The 19,816-nt window shown below is 39.0% G+C and overlaps 1 protein-coding gene across 1 annotated transcript; it reads right to left on the reverse strand.

The window, feature by feature from the left end:
* Positions 1-923: 923 nt before the first annotated feature.
* On the reverse strand, positions 924-9,259 carry LOC107462171 (protein farnesyltransferase subunit beta). Its single transcript, XM_052252726.1, has 14 exons — positions 8,834-9,259; positions 8,547-8,625; positions 5,769-5,987; positions 5,614-5,672; positions 5,417-5,522; positions 4,732-4,767; positions 3,753-3,804; positions 3,487-3,551; positions 3,042-3,098; positions 2,886-2,958; positions 2,691-2,777; positions 2,475-2,619; positions 2,260-2,384; positions 924-1,262 (listed from the first exon to the last, which is right to left on the reverse strand). The coding sequence occupies exons 3-14, from the start codon at positions 5,888-5,890 to the stop codon at positions 1,023-1,025; spliced, it is 1,167 nt and encodes a 388-aa protein (XP_052108686.1). The 5' UTR covers positions 5,891-5,987; positions 8,547-8,625; positions 8,834-9,259; the 3' UTR covers positions 924-1,022.
* Between the last annotated feature and the right edge of the window lie 10,557 nt (positions 9,260-19,816).

A 19,816-nucleotide genomic window follows, 5' to 3' on the forward strand; every position in this document is an offset into this window, starting at 1 on the left:
CAACAAGTCCGTCGCACCCACCAGCGAACTTTATTATTTTTTGTAAGATTCTCTGCACTCCCAGCGAACTTTTATATTTTTATAGAGTTCGCTGTATCACCCGACAAACTTCACTAGGCATCTTCATATATATCAAATTGAGTCAAAAAAAAAGTTGGAAAGTTAATAGTGGCAACCATTATTTGTGTATTTTTAGAGAAGATGATAATGGTTACAATACTATTGAAGACGAAGATAATGGTTTAAGAATTTGAGTTTCGTTCCCAACCAATTTTTTTTATGGAGGATTTGGATGAAATTCGTCAGGGTGCGACGAACTCTATAAAATTATAGTCCATTCCGAAAAATTAAAGTCCCTTTAATTTTGTTTGGGAAATAATAATTTTTTTTAATTTATAATAGAAAAAAAAAACAAAGTTAAGAAAACAACGTGAAAGTCCATTTAGCTATTCATTCCAAAGTCAAACCATTTCAAATATACAAGATTCTTCATGTGTTATCAATCACTTCTATGATAATGTAACCTAAATTTCATACTAACTACTAATAATAATTAGAATTCCACTTTTAAGTTGTATAAGAGAAATATTGGACAAACTAGTGTTTTTGTAACAGTCTCGATAGTCTCAAAAGAAACTTTTTTGAAAAAATGACAACGATTTCTTTGAACCAACATAAGAAGAACAAAAAAAAATAATAGAAGAAAAAAATGCAAGAAAATAGCACAAGTCAGCATCGAAAACAGCCAGAGGAGGAGGAGGAGAAAAGAAAGAATGAAGGAAGGAAAAGAGCACGCAGAACATGGGAGAAGAAGCTAAGGAAATCAAACTTGGTTGAAAAGAACTTATTTACCTAGTACTATTGTTTATATTATTAAAACAATAATATGTAACCCACCAATCCTATAGTTAAGTACATTAATGTTGTAGCGAAATTGGTGTACCACATTCTAGGAATAAATACAGCTTTAGATAGTAGCATTTTACATCAAAGTGAAACAAAACATGGGCATAATATATTAATCATGATGCACCAACGAAGAATTCATGAGCTTCACGATATCGCTCTAAAACAACATTATAGAGAGGGTGTATAGGTTCTAAAAGATTGGAGTAAGGGCCCAACACTGCCTTAGGTAGAGGTGGAGAATCTGGGTGCTTTGACCAGCTATACTGGCACAATGAAAGTCCACTCAAACAGTAACACGTGTGATAGTGGTCTCTGCGTTTACCTGGTTTGTCTCGAAGTCCACCATCTTGCTCCTTCGTTAAGGAAAGAATAGAATATTCAAGGGTCAAAAGCATGTAATAGAATGGAATATTATGATTCTGATATCCTAAATTAGGCAAAAGAAACCAGTGCAATTTTTTCTACGGATTTGAGCTAGTTGATTTTATGCAACTGATTCAACTGACATTTTTATTTGAGTGTCAAAGTTTGTAGCTAAAGAAATTTAAGTATCTCTCCCTCGCTCATTTGTATACCGAAGATTAGGCATGCCAAGAAGTACATGAAATACCATGTTTAAAAGGGAAAAGGTACCTTACTGTTATATAACTTGAATCTTAGGGTGTCATGTATCATACAGCATAACCTTAAGGGTGTGTGTGGTTCAAATATTACTTTATTATAAAGATTCCACTCCCATGGGAATCAAAGATACCCAAGGAGAAGGTGGAAATTGAAATGATGGTATTCTGATTCCCTGGAATCAAACTTGCTTAGGAATAACTTTTCAAACTTTGAACCAAACATGGGAATATGATATTCCCATCTTAAAATTCCTAGGAATTATAATTCCTCCAACCACGTGTATGTGGTTCAAGTATTACTTTGTTATAAATATTCCATTTCCATGGGAATCAAAGATACCCACAAGTGTGTGTAGTTCAAGTATTACTTTGTTATAAATATTCCATTTCCATGGGAATCAAAGATACCCAAGGGGAAGGTGGGAATTAAAATGATGGTATTTTGATTTCCGGGAATCAAACTTACTTAAAAATATCTTTTCAAACTTTGAACCAAACATGGAAACATAATATTCCTATCTTAACATTCCTAGAAATTATTTATAATTCCTTCAACCACACACCCCCTAAGGGTGATCAAATTTACCCAACGATTTCAAAGTCTTGAATGCAGATATGATATAAAGCTAAATGTCTAACTTTTCAAGGTATCACCGAGGCATATTCACTCTTAGGAGAATGATACAAAATACCAAGTGAAAACAGAAACAGCAAATAAGACGCGGACCTGTGCGCATAGAAGAATATATTGCTGCAAGGCAATGCTGTGAAACAGTGGATCCTTTGCTCTCCAGTCATTAATGAAGTTATAACCTATATTCTTAAAATCAGCTGAACAGGATTCACTCATGCCTGCGAGAATATCGGAAGATACAGGTACTAAGAAGAAAATGAAATTTCATTATAGTAAGACTAAAACCATATACTTTGAAGTGAGCCAACCTTCATGCCAGAGATGGGATGCTGCATCACTGGAGGTTCCATGCAGACAGACTTTCTCCTCAGGTATGCCAGAAATATTTGAGACTTCGGCCATTTGTTTGTTAATAATAGAATATAATCTTTGTAATAGTGCAACAGCACCTCCCTGATTACTTTCAAATTTTAGTCCAACTATGTCACAGAAGACTCATGAAGTAAACAGAAAATTGTAATCACCTGCCAAAAGGAATAGCATCCGTCCACCAATTTGTTTGTTCTCCCCTGGAATCCACACTCCTTACCTTGCCGGAATACTGTCCATTCCTAATACAAAGCCGTGGAATATTATACCATTTAAAGTATGGGCAAGTTCAGAAGTAACTCTTACATGCTAATAATTGAAAGTCAGAACGAAAGCAACAAATCTCTTACAACTAATCGAGGCAGATCCAAGCGATTAACCTCCCCAATCAAAATCATTGCAGCCAATCCACAAAAGGTGTACCTGATAAAGAAATAATCAATGTCTATAATGGCACATTACATTATTTGGAAAGTATATCACAAACAGAGTATGCCGAAACATACCCACCATGAGCCTCAGAACCTGGCTCACCAGCAATGCCACCCTCATAAGTTTGACAGCTGCAGAGAAACATCATAGACCATAGAAAATATATCAAGGAAATACACAATGAAATTATACAACTTTGTAGTTGACCATTGAACCAAACAAGAAGAAAACAATGCTTACAAATAATCACATTGTGGCTATTGGCGCTTTCAATAATTATAAGTGGCCAACCGGCTAACCTAAAGGCCCCAACTTAAGGCCACATAGTAAACTAATTACGGATCATAGAACAGACTGCATTAATTCCACTATGATTTCAACACTCACAAGTTGATCTCAAGGATAATCTATCAACAATCTAACCAATAAAAATGGAAAATAATAAATTTTATTCTACAAGCAAAAAACATACAGCCAGAATTGGCAACAGATTTCAAGTTACAGCTTCTTGAAACTAACCTTAGAATGTAGTCCCCAACATTCTGGGTCAGCTCTTCATCCAAAATGTTCAAAACACTTGCGACCTGAAACCAACAAGATTCTGTGTGTTATGAAATAGATGCGTATCGATAAAAGAAGTACCATAAAAAGTCTCCCTCCAACAATGAGGATAATAGAGTACAACAGTAATAAGATTAGTCTCCAAAAAAGTGCAATGTACGATTATATATACATACATCTATAGTTAAGCATATGTGGAACAGATAAAGAGATAACCAACTTACAGAAATGGCCGTGTAGCAAGCTCGAACATCAATTTCTCCTTCAACATTCATCCTGGATAAAGATTTGGGGATTAAACGACAATGGTGGACCAAATCATCTCTAAATGCGTAGTGTGTATTGCATAAGTTCTTATATATAAAACTCAAGCAATGATCACCAAATATAAGTAGAACCACAACCATCTATCATTAATCTGAAAGATAAGCAAGGCAACATACCTGAATCCGCCATTTGGTTGTTTCATCCACCGTAGAAACCCATACAGTTTATCTCCGAGATAATATATTCAAAGAATTGTACCAATGAATTCCAGAAGTATGAAAACTATCATTACAACGTAACATCATGTATTGATTGACATAAACTGACACCTATTAATGGATGCTAAAGATTTATCACCACCCAAAATAATAAGGGTATTGACAGCAGCATATGTTGTGGCAAGATGAGGCATCTGAGAAAGATTCAAGCATATGAATCATTATGTTATTTTAAAGTTTAAACAGTAAAAGAATACAAGGGAGAGATATAACAATAACTACAACAACCAACACCAGGGCTAGTTCTACTAGTCAGTAGACTACATGGACCCAATGCCATAGTATCCTATTATAAACTATATCTAAATTCAAAGCATTAAATCTAAATCTACTTGATTGTTTTCATTTTTAGTTTTCCTTGTTCTCCCTCTAGCCAATAAGCTATATCCATATTCAACTTAACAGGTTGCAGGTTGCAACTCGAGCACTACAACTAAGAGAATTTTTCTTTTAACAACCTGGTCAGTTATTTATCTACTTATCTATTCATTTACATAGGAGTTGGCAGGAAGACACAATAAATTGCAGTTTAAGAGCAAGAGAAAGAGGAAAAGCTTAAAATTTGAACTCCATAAGACCATAGCTCAATGCTCAAGTAGAAAGGGAAAAAACAGAAAAAAGAAAAGAGAGAACAGATTATTTTTTATTAGCAGCTTGCCTGGCCTGGTCCCCCAGCAAAACCACCATTTGGATCCTGTTGATACACAAAGAACAAGAAACTAAAGTAATGAGCAGGGCAGCCAAGAGACCGAGTCTAAATATAAAGAACACAAAAGACAGCCAGAACATATCTCCGCTGTAAAAAAGGGCACGATAAGACTTAGCAACACACTAGGGCTCATTATCTCAACTTGACAGACATAAGCACAACATCTCTCTTTCTTGTCTCTCTATTTAGGGTTGTTTTCTTTAGGCATGAACGCTTCTAAATAGTCACCATCTCCATGTTGGACAAGTGCCAGACACATTAGAGACAATTTAGTATACAATCTTCTACTTCTACTTTTTAATTCTTAGAACGAATTTGGACGGGTAAACTACAATATTTGTCTATAAACCTACTATCACTAATACTAACGTAACATCTAGAACCTTTTTTTGTTATTAATTTTCGAAAGAAAATAAAAACGAATACTAGCTCCTATAAACATTGTTTATTTGTTTTACTTAAAAATGTACCTTAATATTGTATTATGAATGCGATGTGTAATATGCAAATAATTTCAATGCACTACCAATGAAGAGCCAGGAAATTGCATATCCAAATGCTTCATAATCTCATTAGTTGCACAATTTTTTTATTTATTTAGCCAAAACAACTGATTGAATGAAAAATTCAAAACCTTGCAGCGGTTGAGAAACTCGACAGTGTTGTCTTGGAGTTCATCGTCGATGGATTCTCCCAACAAAGCAATCGAGTGAATGATCCAGTAACAAAGCCATGGTCGACTACACAAAACAAGTTTTCAAACATAACAAAAATTAGAGAGAGAGAGAGAGAGAGAGAGAGACTTGGCATCAAGAACGGAAAAGTTGGGACCGAGATGGCGAAGGCCTTTGGTGAGAAACTCGATGTGCTTATCGCGCTGCAGCTCCAACCTATCATATCATATAACCGGTTAAACAGAATTGGGAGAATGATTAGAGAAAACAGAGAATAATTAAGAGGATTAAGTGAGTGAGTGAGTTTGTTACATGAGTGATTGGGCGTTGGGAGGGATCGTCGCGAAGAGCTGGTAAATCTGGAACACTTGCGACTCAACCATCCACTGGTCACGCTGGCTCACTGTTGGACTCGATGATGTCATTTCATCCATCTTCACATGCACGGTAACGGTTCGTAGGAGTGGAAAAAGGCCAGGCGGCGTGTCAGGGGCTGCAGCCTGGCCTGTGTTTCGCCTGGCCTGACCTGTCCTGTTATAAAATAGGTATAGGTTCAGACTTTTTTAAAAATCTTAATATATTAGGCTTACTAATTAGTCTTATAGGCCTATCAAGCCTGCCTGGGCCTGTTAAAATATAATTAAATATATAAATAATTATTTATTATTAATAAAATTATGAGATATTTTAAATTTATTATATTTTATTATAAATATTTTTGTATATTTTAAATATGTTAGAAGTTTAAAATTTTTTATAAATATTAAATATATGACATATTACATATAACTATTTTTAATAAAAAATAATTTTTTAAATAATATTTTTATTTTTCTAAAAAAAAATTATCAGGCCTTTTAACAGGCTTCAGGCCAGGCCAGGCTGAATAACAGGCCAGGCCTAGTACTTTATAAAGAGCCTATAACAGGCTGTAGGCCAGACTCAGGCCAATCAACTGTATGACAGACCAGGCCTGTGAAGAGCAAAACCTGGCCTGACCTAGCCTGTTTCCACCCCTAACGGTTCGTCACAGGCTCGCAGCTCCTGTTTTCACGTTATTTATTCAGAAAGATTGAGACATAGGGTGTAGTACGGTTAAATGAAAGGGAGGATGAATCTGGAACATTGCACTTTAGGACTAGGTAGCATAGTTATCAGAACCGGTAATTAACCTGGTCATACAACCGGGTCACCGGGATACTAATTCAACCGGTGGATCATTTATTCAACCCAGTTGACCCAGTTATAATTAAATAAATATATAAAATTATAAAAATAAAATTAAAATTAAAATGCATATCTTCACAAATATAATAATAAAAATCAAGTATCAATTTTTTGACATAATTAATGATACAAAAAAAGATAATAAATTAGTCACTAATACAAAATACTTTCTCAATTTAAATGAACAAGAGAAAACAAAAGATAACACAATCGGTTAATCAAATCCAATGAGTGATCATAAAGTTGACATCTATATCTTCATAGGACAAATTTGGAGATTGACCAACATTTTCCTCATTTTGATTTGCATCTATATCTTCCATAGCATTGTTTCTGATGGTGTTTGTGATGAAAACATTTTTAAAATTCTAACAAAAAAAACCAAAAGATTTACCACAACAAAAGATTTAATTAAGTGATTATTTAATTAAGACAGCAAGTCAGCAATAAATTTAAAGTTCAGTGATGATAATCAGCAACAATTCAACTGAGCGATGTTTTTCAGCAGCAAAAAAAATTAACTCAGTGATATATTCAGCAACAAATTCAAGTCACATCAACAAATTCAGCTCATTGATAATTTTCAATAACAAATTCAACTATGATTATTTTCAGCAACAAAAACTTTACCTCCAAATATGATTTACAACAATAAAAAATTTAGCTAAATCATTATTTCAATAACACAGCAACAAATTCAACAACAATGATTTAGCTAAGTGATTATTTAAACAAAACAACAACAAATTCAACTCGGTGATGTCCAGCAAGGTTGCGAGAACCGGACCAGTCAATAAACCGGTGAGATCACTGGTTCAATGGTTCACTGGTTCGACCGGGATTCAACCGGTTAAATTAAATATTAAATAAAATTATTAAAAAACCTAAAAATAATTTTAAATATATAAATTCAATAATTTCTAACTTAATAAAATTTAAAATTTCACATAATAAATTATCCATAACTTAATATTAGAGGTTCACAAACAATTTCAAACATCAAAGTTTATAACTAAACAACTTCATAGATCATTAAGAAAGAGAAATATAGTGATACTAAGAAACCCAAAACAATTTAAATTGGCATGGCTTGTGTACATATCATCTAGCAACACTTAAATTGTGGCTGTAAAGTATAAATAGATTGAATGATACTATTCAAAACAAAGGTATATTAGTACAGACAAGCATAGTTTGTTGATACATAACAACCAGTTTACCGTATGCAGGACTTTGAAATACACTGATTCAGATAGAAGAAGCACATTGACACTGTTTTTGACTCATGCTTCACAAGAAGACTATTAGTCTACCATAAGGCTTTTCACCTTCAACCCCAGAAGGTTGAATGTGACATGAAAACTGAACAGAAGCATACAATAAAGAGAGACAGGGTTCCAACAATTTCGTGCTTCACTCAGAAGCAAGCATTTAAGGACTAGCCGAGCCAAATACTTCTACTTGTCATGATCTGAATCGACCTGTTATCCCAGCTCAACAATGAATTATCGACAAATAGTAAAATACTATGTTGCTAGATCAAACCCAGGTTATAAGACTCTTCACGATCACTTGTTCGCCATCACCCTCGTCACATTTGTGTTTGAATTATTATGCTTGTGTTCCATTCATTTACTCTAGTTTTCATGCTATTGTGCTAGGGAGGAAAAAATGGAAAATACACTACACAGAAAAAAGGGAATGGAACATAGTTTCAAACTTTCAACAGCAAATCAATTAATCAACAGTATAGTTATAACTTATGAATCCAAACTAATCTGAAAACATATCAACAACAAAAACTAAATTGAATCGAATTCCAAAGTCAGAATCCAAATTAAATTGAATTCAGAATTACATCACCATTCAACAAATTGAATAAATAATGTCTTCTGGCTGTTGTTCCTGTTCCATCTTCAACACCCAGCAAAAATAAATTAACCTTCAACAAAAGTAACTCAAACAAATTAACCTAGCAAAGAAAATATTTAATCAAATCATTCAATCAATCATTATTTCAGAAAAACAGTAACTTGGATTAAGCAAAATTATCAAACTCAGAATCAGAAATCAAAGAACCCAAAACCCAGAATCGGTATTATAAACAAATGTACAAACCAAGCCATATTAATTAAAGCAGCAGCGCTTACCGGCGGCGAAGGAGGAAGAAAAGTGACGGCGAGGGAGGAATGGAAAGTGACGGGCTGATGACAACGGAACAAGGGAAGTGAACTCGAACAGAGAGCGACAGAGAGCTCGAAGCTCAGACACAGAGAGAGTGAGTGTGAGAGAGAGCGCGAGCTTGAAGAGATGACGATCAACCGGGAAACCTTCGCGACGGTTATGCCACGGGGTCAACGCTTCCTTTGTGCGACGGTGACGAGAAGATGAAAGATGAGAAGGGATTGGCGATGAGAAGAGTGCGACGGCACCCACGATTCCCGCCGGCGGCGAAAGCACCATCTACTGGAGAAGAAGAGTTCGGCCATGGGGGATTGTGATGGCGGGCTGGTGGCTGGGGTTAGGTTAGGGTAAGGTTTCTCATTCTCAGAGATGAGATGAAGAGGTGGCGGTGGCGTGGGAAGGACGCATAGAACTTATATACCCGAACCGGAAATCCTGAAAAAAACCAGACAGTTCTACCGGTTCTCCAGTTAACTGCCAGTTTGACCAGTTTTTCACCGGTTTTTTGCCAAATGGTTTCTGACCTTACCCGGACCGATTAGGTGATCAGTTTCCGATTAATTCGATTGAACCGGTCGATCCGGTTCGGTTTTCAGAACCATGATGTCCAGCAACAAATTAAATTGCTAAGTCATATGTTCAGCAACAAATTTCATTTACAACAACAAATTCAGCTTATTGATAATTTTTAACAACAAATTCATCTATAATAATTTCCAGCAACAAAATCTTTACCTCCAAATATGATTTAAAGCAACAAAAAAAATTTAACTAAGTCTTGGAACAGAGAACATAACATTTTGCCGTATTAAGCGAATCGGATCCTCTACAGTATGAAGTTGTTTCTGATCAGAAGCTTCGTATTTATTGAGTTATCTTTAACTAAATCATTATTTCAGCAACAAATTCAAGGTATAATGATGATTTACAGCAATGAAATTGAAAAAGAAATAACAAGGCCGAAGGAAGCTCACCTCAGCACCTGCTCAGGGACAAAATGACAGCGAAGGAAGGAAGCTGACCAACTGAACTGACGGCCGAAGCAAGAAGATGACAACGACCACCACCTGAGGGACCAGATGCTGGTCCCGAATCTGGTTCTTCCGCCGGGGAAGCGAGCGCAGGATGGTGGCGACTGAGCTTGAGAGTGTGAGGACTGAGAACACAGAGCGCGACGAGTGGCTGAGTCCAAAACGGTGAGTGCCAGGCCGAGAGAGAAGTGAGACACCGGAGACGAGAGTGGCGTGAGATGGTGAGAGAGGCGAGAGAGCTTGAGGGAGAGAGTGGCAAGAAAGAAACCAGAGCAGAGAGATGTTGGGGCTTCAGGGGTGGGTAGGGTCGTAGCTCATTCAGATTAGGGCATTCTAGGTTGGGGCGAGGAAACGATGCCATTTCTGTTTAAAAAAAAAACATAAGCATATAAACATGTAGGGTCACCAGCAATGTTTTAAAAACCGGGCCGAACTGACCGGTTCGACTGGGTTAACTGGGAACCGGTCATTTGGTCGATCCGGTTGATGTCTAAAACCATGCTGCAAAAAACCGGTTAAAAACGGTAAACCGACTAAACCGGCTGAGTTTTTAAAATATCCGATTCTCTAATCAACACTAAAACGGCGGCGTTTTGGTTCCAACAAAAAAAAACAAAACAACACAAACAACGCTCAGCCCAGAATGAGAACACCCCTCCCCGGCTCCCCCTTCAATCTTCCACAAACGCACAAAGCCTCAAATTGACCAACCCTAACCCTATCAGAGCAAAATCAACAAAGCTTTTCAACCACCATCATCCCCTACCACTCTCGGCGGTGACAACCAGTGATTGCCATCCTTTCTTCTCGAAGGTATTCTTTCCTCCTCGCGTCGTCAAGCCCGAGGGTGCCGTCAAGCCCGGACCTATCCTCCTCGTCGTTGTCAGAAGTTCGTCAAGCCCAGACCTGTCATCGTCATCGTTGAGCCCGAGGATGACGTCATTGCCGCCAAACATTTCTGTTGCTCGACGTCGCAAACGTCTACTCAGCCCTGTTCTCCTCGCCGTTGCAAACGTGTCTGTTCTCCTCACCATCGTTCAAGTGTCTCCAGAAGCTTCCTTCCTCCAACAACAAGTTCACCTACAACCGCGACAACCACACCTTCAACTTCCTCGTCAATAATGGCTTCAGTCGGTTCCTCTCTTTTTCTCTCTAGATTTGTTTTCCTCTTATTCAATTTTGTGTATATAGCTTTTTTGCTTTGATGATTGTTAGCGTGAAATTCTCATTGTGTTTGAGTGATTTAAAATGATGCATTGCCGTTTTTCAGTTTACTATGTTGTTGCGGATGAATTTGTTGGAAGGCAGGTTCCTATTGCGTTTCTGGAGCGAGTGAAGGATGATTTTATTTCAAATATGGTGCCTCCGATAAGGCCAGTACTAGTGTTGCTGCCAACAGCCTTAACAAGGAGTTTGGGTAATTTTGCTGTAATTGCTGTAATGGATGAGGTTTTATTTTACTGTAATTGCTGTAAGTATATTTGTAATTTGTAATTTGGTTCTGTTTTGTCCCTTTGTTTTATTCTCGGTGAAGGTATGCTATGTTGCAAGTTGTAACTGCAACTAAAGCATGAAGTTGAGTTTTAGACTTTTTTTCTGAGGTTGTACCAATTTTTTAAGAGAACTGTTTGGAAGGATTGAATGTTAAAATAGAAGTTGGTCAATTATTGGTAAATCTCTTTTCTTTTAGGACTTTCAATGGCAGGGGATGGTTTGTTTTGCACATCTTGAAAAAATATTGTTGCTGAGATTGGTTCATAGTTTTTTTTTTTTTTGAAACAAAGGAAGCTCAACACATTAGAGTGGAGCGTGAGCAAACATACAAGAACTAAACCTGCATACAACAGTTATTAATCCTTTGTCATCTCTGGCATTGCCATCAACAACCAAAAGGATCATTATCAGTCCATTCTTTGTAGCTCAAAAATGTCTTTCTCTTTATGATATCAACACCTGTTTCTTTATTCTTGAAAATTCTCACATTGCGCTCCAACCAGACGTTCCAGATCACTGCAAAGAACCCAGTCAGCCAAGTCTTCTGCGTTTCTTTCCTATAGTGCATGGTGGTCCAACTCTCAAACAGTTATTTCATGGTGCCAGGAATAGTCCAATCTCTATCCCAAGCTTTCAACCACGCACATCATACCTGCCATGTGAACTTACAATACAGAAATAAATGCTGCACAGATTCTATCTCCTTTTTACATAGTACACAAATATTGTCACTGTTAAGAACAATGCCTAGTCTACTTAACATTTCTTTTGTATTAACTCTATCAACTAGCACAAACCATCCAAAGAGCTCAATTCGCGGAGGTACCACCCCTCTCCAAATTGAACTAGTGAAATTATAGCTCGTAATCTCGTCCGATAAAGTCTCCGATTGTAGTACCTGCAGAAAAGAATTAGTAGAAAAAATACCTTTTTGATCAAACTTCCAAACAACATTATCCTCTCTACCAGTTGATAGCTTTACTGACCTTAATCTCTCATGAAGATGATGGACAAGTTTCGATTCCCATTGGAACAACTCTCTCCTCCACTAAAAATTCCAAACCCAATCTAACCCGTCCCAAAATCCACACTCCCTAATCACAGATCCCTGCTGGTTTGAAATAGAGAAGAGCCTTGGAAAACTCGCTTTCAGGGGGCCACCTTGGACCCAGTTATCTTCCCAAAAGAGTGTTCTCCTTCCATTCCCTACTTCCATCACCAGGCCACTAATCATTTTTTCCTTCACCTTCTGCTCTTTTACATTCAACTGACAGATGTCCTTCCAGGGGCCTCCTTTTACCGGTAGAGTCTGATTTGCAAGCATTACATGTGGATTCAATTTGTTACACGAGCAAACAATCTTCTTCCACAAAGGGCAATCCTCCTTTGAAAACCGCCACCACCACTTAAACAAAAGGGCTGTATTCCTAAGAACTGCATCCCCAACTCCCAAACCCCCAGCCTTTTTCGGGGCCTGTACCGCCTCCCACTTAACTAGAGGGATACCATAATTACCGTCCTCCTTACACCACATAAAGCTCCTCTGTAACGCAATCAGCTTGTCAGCCACCGCCTTTGGCATCTTATACATACCTAAGTAATAGATTGGTAGGCTGTTCAATACCGATTTGATAAGGACAAGCTTACCTGCCTTGTTCAAAACCTTCGCTTTCCATAAGCTAAGTTTCTCTTCCACCTTATATATGATGGGTTTCCTGGCATCCCAGTAGGCCACACGCATGATCAATCCACCCTTGCTCGCAGTTCACCGAGATCAGATTCGACTTATCAAAATTAATGCTCAACCCAGACATAAGCTCAAAACACCTCAACAGCCTCTTATAATTCACAATTGTCTCTGTCTCTGGAGGACAAAATAATATAGTATCATCTGCAAACTGTAGGTGTGACAATTCGATATAATCTCCCCCGACCAGTAGCGGAGCGATGTGCCTGTTCCTGACGGCTTCCCCAACATCTTATGCAGAACATCGACCACAAGCATAAATAGAAGGGGAGATAGAGGGTCTCCTTGTCTGAGGCCCCTCTCCACGTTGAACGGCTTGGAAGGCGACCCATTAACCAGGACTGACACAGTGGCCGTACTAACACACTCCTTCACCCAAGTCCTCCATCTGTGGCCGAACCCCATCTTTTGAAGCACAATATCAACAAAACTCCATCTGACTCTATCATAAGCTTTTTGAAAATCCAACTTAATAATAGCTGCTTTCTTTCGCCGTGACTTGAGCCAATGAACCGTCTCACATGCTATGAGCGCGCCGTCATGAATTTTTCTTCCCTTCACAAACGCACTCTGAGTTTCTCCTACCAAGCCTGGCATAACCGATCTCATCCTTCTCACCAGTACCTTCGAAATCACCTTATACACACACCCCACCATACTAATCGGCCGGAAATCCTTGATCTCCTTAGCCCCGACAAACTTCGGAGCAAGCGTCACCCATGTGATATTCGCATCAGTTGGTAGCTTAGCACTTTGGAAAAACCCCATCACAGCTGCAGTGAATTCCATACCAATCTCCTCCCAGCATTTCTTGATGAAGTTCATATTAAATCCATCACTACCTGGGGCCTTAGAAGATTCACAATCCCATACTGCCTCCCTAATTTCCTCCATCGTTGGCAATACCTCTAGAGCTTCAGCCTCAACCCCATCAATCTGTTTCAACAAACCATCCCGAACACCAATCCTCGGAGCATAGTCCTGTCGATACAGATCCTTGTAAAACCCCCTAATTGCCACCTTTATTCTTGTCTGATTTCGCACAAGCCTTCCATGAATCATCAGAGCATCTATCTTGTTATTTCTTCTTCTAGCCGAGGCAATGTTATGAAAATATCTGGTATTCTTATCCATGTTCCTAGCATGTTTGGACCGGGACATCTGCTTCCAGTGGATTTCCTTCCTGACATACCACTTTTCGCAAAAGCTCCCCAATGCCTTTCCTCGAGCCTCCGTTGTACCATCATAGACGGCATCACTAACCATATTGTCAAGCCTCCCGATCTCTTCCTCAAACCTCCTTAGCTTGTTATCCATGTCACCAAAGTTATCCCGATGCCATTGTCGCAAAGGTATCGTCAAGGCCTTCAGTTTACTCGTGAACTGAGCATCTCCCAACCCTCTCCATTCATTCTTGACCATTCCCATAAAATTCTCATGTGTAAACCAGGCATCCAGGCTTCTGAAAGGTCAGGGGCCTTCTCTTACTCTTGTATCTTCCACAATCAATGGACAGTGATCTGACAATCCCCTTGGTCCACCTTTTAGCCGTAAATCTAGAAACTCTTCTGCCCATTCTATATTTACCAGAACTCTATCAATCTGACTACATGATTGACCCCTGAACCAGGTGAACTTCCTATCAGTAAGTGGTCAATCCATCAACTGCATGTCATGTACCCAACTCTTAAACTCCTCCGCCGATGTTGGTAAACTGTTCACCCCTTTTCGATCTTCGACTTGCATGATCTCATTAAAGTCGCCCATCAAACAGAACGGTACCTGGCACAGCCCCATAATGTAGCTCAACTCCTCCCATACCACCTGCTTCGCCTCCCTTCCGTGCGCTCTGTATACCAAACAATATGCACAGTGAAAGTTGTTCTTTGTTAACACACCTTCAATGCATAACCACCTCTCACCTTTATAACAGTTACTTTTTAAATAGCATATCATCCCACATTAATAGCAAGCCCCCTGCCGCACCGACAGACTCCATAAACTCCTAGCCTACAGAACTATTTCCCCAGATTCTTGCAACATCATATTTATTAGTCAACTCCCTTTTTGTTTCAAGCAAACCTAACATGTTCAACTTAAATGTTTTCTTCAACGACTTCACCATGCTTATTTTACCATCTCCTCTCAACTCCCTAATATTCCAACAGCCCACAATCATTTAAACATATTTTTAGTCACCTTGTTTTGATTCTTCGGGCGACTCCTTCTTGGCTTTTGTTTTTGTTTCGCCAGTTTCCTCTTCGCCGCTATTTCTTCATTCTGAGCTTGCAAAATTCCCATGATATCCTCCTCTGTATCATACAGAACAGCGCCCGACTCCACTGCCAAAGCCCACGTTTCTTCTTTTTCCTTCAGCTGTTCTTCCTGCGATAGCTTGTCTTTACCTTTCCCGTTCTACCTCCCTGACTCAGCGTTGGACCCAGCTATAGTCTCCAAGGTTCTCTCGCCAGTAACCACCCCTTGTGCTTCCTCCACTGTTGTTGGGTGCGCTCCCGACTCCCGATCCTTCCCTCTTAAGCGTTCCCGGTTCACCAGCCAGTTTCCATCGCCTACGTTCGACCCTCCCGCTCCTGCCAAGTCTCTTTGCTTCTGCGTCTTTGCAGCCTCGACGCTCCTCACCGTCCCCAACCTCCCAAGCTCGAGATCTCCATCAACTGCACCAGACGCACTCCTATTCGCTCCCCTCGACTCAGCCACCACTTCTCAGGAGACATCCACCCCAGGCCCGGTTCCGCACAGCGAAGCCTCCCCCCTCTCTTTCACAACGTTAACAATGATTCCAGGTTCGCTGAACAATCCACTCCCAAGCGTAGCCTTCAACCGATCATGCGCAACCTTTGTGACCCTGCTGCAACCTGGCCGCCCTGCGTCTTCCAACCCAGGATTTCCCTCGACCCGTTTTGCCAACAGCATACCCAGGTCAGACCCGTCCTTAGCCACCCGACCCAGCTGCCAACCTTCTCTAACCCACAGCCCACCTTCCTGTTGTTTGTGTATTGGGCCAAATTGAGACAAGCCCAGCTCACTCCTCTCAAGGTTTTGCAAATCATTTGGGCAGCAATATGGATGGCCCAATTGATAGGTATCCTCCAAATCCTCTCTTCCAACGTTAACATAGCCCTGTGTAACTGTCCGGTCAGACTCTATCTCATCATTGACATTAAATCCCTTAGAATCCGCCTCACCCTCAGCCTTGGTGCAACTAACAGAATCTGAGACCTTCGTATCCTGTTTAAAATTTGAATAATCCACATTAAGATCATTTAGTAGCACCTCGTCAATTACCATTCTGTCCTTTTCATATTCGATCACATTTGCATCACCTCCAATAAAGGCGGCCGCTGGATCCCACTGCTCCGTCTCCTTCAGCCGGCTATTGTCATGCGAGCCAGAAATTTTGATCCCCACACATACCTCTCGGCGAACAACGTAACTACCTTCCCCACAAGTCCCCACCTCCATCTCCTTAACAAAGACGTCGAACCCAGAGTTCCCCACACTAATCCGAACGCACTCTCTAATGACATCAAACACGCCTGTCTTCACTTGAAGCCTACCTGCCTTAAAAGAAGCGCCTGATTCTGTTGATACCATGCACTAAATTACTTCACCCCAGAGTCCCCCGATCGCTTTAAACGTTTCCGGTGCCCAGGCATGTAGCGGCACCCCGTAGCACTCCAACCACACTCTCCGAGACTTACAACATTCAGAGCCTTTCCATCTATTGACCGTATGAAACAATTGCAACAAATTATCTAGTTTGAAGGTAAAAGCCTCATTTGCATGCTTCACCGTATCAAAGATTACTAACACCTTCGTTGCCTCAATCTCCCTAACGTCCTCTACCTGAGGGAAGTTCTTGCATATTATTTTCTTCAACAAATGCACGTCCATAGGTCTCCAGGTTCTCCCTACTAAGCTCCGCCGCAGCCAATCCACATTCACTTCCACTACAGGGATGTCAATCCTTGTCGCTCCCTCACTCGCCTTATGGCCATCCGCTTGCCAATCCGGCGTCGTTTCCCCCACCACCTGATCATTAACCACCTGTATCTCACGATGAGGTTCCTCTGGCTTCTCTTCATTCTTCTGACGTCTAGGATCCACCTGCACCAATCGTTTTGTCGCTTTTGCATGTCTTCTGAATTTAGCTTCCCCTACGGATATGACTTTACCCCGTAATCGCATGTGGTTCATCTCCGCTATAGCCTTCAAGGCTCCCCCTTTAGTCGTGTATCTGACAAAGGCAAACAGATAAATTGTGGCATGTTTCTGTTTTCGGCAAAGATAGATGTCGTTAATTCTTCCCGTCCAACAAAACAAGTGGTATAATTCCCTCCTCGAGATATCTTCCGGTAGATTATCCACGAAAACAGAGAAAGATCGTTTTCCAGGCAATGATATGCTTCTCGATTCCAAACCCTAGAGTCCTTTGCGCGTAGTTGCACCACCCTACTTCTACCCCCCGCGTGTTCCCCCCCTCGTTCTCTCGACCTCTCATAATTTATCAGGGACGAAAACATGTGATTCATAGTTTTTTTAATTAGTAATTTAACATTAATTGAATGAGTTTTGTCTAATTAAGTAATTATTGACATTGTTGGTGATTTTTTATTGAATGTGGATATAGTATTTTATACCATGATTTTTTTTTTTGGTTCTAAATTTTGATGTTTGAATTTGAATGTAGAATTTTAATGATGAGATAAGATATAATTTAGTTAGTGGGTAGGTTATGAAAATTTAAATCTTATTATTATATGAATGATTGAATTTAAATTTAAAAAAAATATTTATATTATATTTTTAATAATTTTATTTTATATTTAATGTCGAATCATTAAATTATTAAACCAGTTATTTGACCGGTTTAATAATCGGTTTACTTCTTGCAACTTTGATCACCAGTTTTATTGAAAACCGTCTGAATCAAATCGGTTTTTATCGAATCCAATAAATAAACGGTTCAATGAATGATTCGATCTAACTGTGTTTTTTATCGAACCGATGAATGGAGCTGGTTTGATATGCTAGGTAGAAGTATTTTGGACATTCACAAAATTAAGACCACTTAGCTTTGATTTATTTGTGACGGGTACCATAGTTATGGTATTCAACTCAGTCAAGTTAATCAGTCCCGGAGTTATTAGTTTAACCGTTAAATTATTTGTCCAATTATTTGATTCGTTGATAATTAAATAAANTATTTAAATAATAATTTTACATCACTTGAATTTAAATTAATTAAACTAGTATATTTAATATTTTTTATGAATTAAATGTAGATAATAATAATAATAATAATTTTAAAGTTAGTCAAAATAGTAAATATTTTACACTAAATTAAAATATCATGAGTTTAATTTTTGGAGTTAACAAAATTAATTTATAAATTCTATATTGATAAAGGATATTTTAAGAAAGAATTTATATCAACTTCTCTTCATATTCCTATTATTTCGAGATGATTATTAATATTTGTATCAGTACGATAAAAAGATGAACAAATAAAAACTTATTATGTGAATTATATTTATCTTTGTCAGCATTTATTTTTTATTTATTTTTTAAAAATATTATATTACTGTACATACAAAAATATCCTCATAAATAATTATAAAAAGATAAATATATCTATTCGGTTGCTCGGGTGAACGGTGATTCGGATGGAGTCGGGTTTGGAGTAATTGGTTGTGAAGGAGAATCTGGACCTGGGCGCAAGCTCCACGAGAAGGGTGCGTGAGTCGTCGGTGGGTCACTGGGTCCTGCCACCTGCAAGGACACTTTGATGCTAAAGTTAGTGTCCGTACAATTCAGCTAGAAATTAAGATAAAATGTTACATACCTCTGGGGAGGGATAGGTCCCTCCTTATTTATACCCGTCCGTCTAAAAGCTTCTGCAAGCTGTCCAGGTTCTCAGTAGGTCATGAGGTGGCACGCAGGTCACCTTTAGGCGCAGGTCAAATTCCCAGCGGGTCGGGGATCTGTAAGTGAACCCATGGCCTTTGCTGGGCCGGACCAGAACAGTGCCCCTAACATACCAATCCGTGAAGCTTGGAGCTCGCGGTTGGTACGTTCGAACTTCTTTTGCTTTCCCAAGTCGGACCCTTCCTAGCCTGGGAACCCGTTGATGAATTTTATTCTTCCAATGCGCATGAGTTGCCCCCAACTGTTACCTGGGCGTCGTTTTGGTTTCTGTGCTGAGAGTATTTAATGCTCTTTAAGACTGATTTGAAAGCAGGGAAAAAAGTCTATTGTGCTCCTATCTTTTTGCGCACCCCCAGACGGTTACCATTTTCATTTCTTTTACTTTTGTTACTTCTTCTTTCTCATTTTCTTTCGCACCTTCTTCATCTTTCTTCACTTCTTATTGTTGCATGTTCGAGGTTCTGCTACTTGCTTGCTGTGAATCCCACCACATTTATCCTCAATCAATCACTCCTCCATGCTTCAATCACTAGTAAGAGATACCTTCATGCTTGTTTACCTACTTTTAATTCTTCTTTATTGTTGATTGTTGTGCTTGCCTCTGTTACTACTATCTTTGTGTGCGCTATTCATTATTTTTTGCACATTTTGCTTGGATTAGGCTTGTGATTGTTAGCTAGTTCTTATAGAGTACCATAGGCGTCTTCTCCTCTTTTTTTTCTAGATTT

This window comes from Arachis duranensis, chromosome 8, assembly GCF_000817695.3.
Source record: "Arachis duranensis cultivar V14167 chromosome 8, aradu.V14167.gnm2.J7QH, whole genome shotgun sequence".
NCBI lineage: Eukaryota > Viridiplantae > Streptophyta > Magnoliopsida > Fabales > Fabaceae > Arachis > Arachis duranensis.

Excerpts from the sequence above, each read along its gene's own strand:
- LOC107462171 (XM_052252726.1), bottom strand. The coding sequence starts at position 5,890 with ATGGATGAAATGACATCATCGAGTCCAACAGTGAGCCAGCGTGACCAG. Across the intron at positions 3,805-4,731 it reads TTGCTGGGGGACCAGGCCAG|GATGAATGTTGAAGGAGAAA; the intron begins GCAAGCTGCTAA and ends ATCTTTATCCAG. Across the intron at positions 1,263-2,259 it reads ATATTCTTCTATGCGCACAG|GAGCAAGATGGTGGACTTCG; the intron begins GTCCGCGTCTTA and ends TCCTTAACGAAG.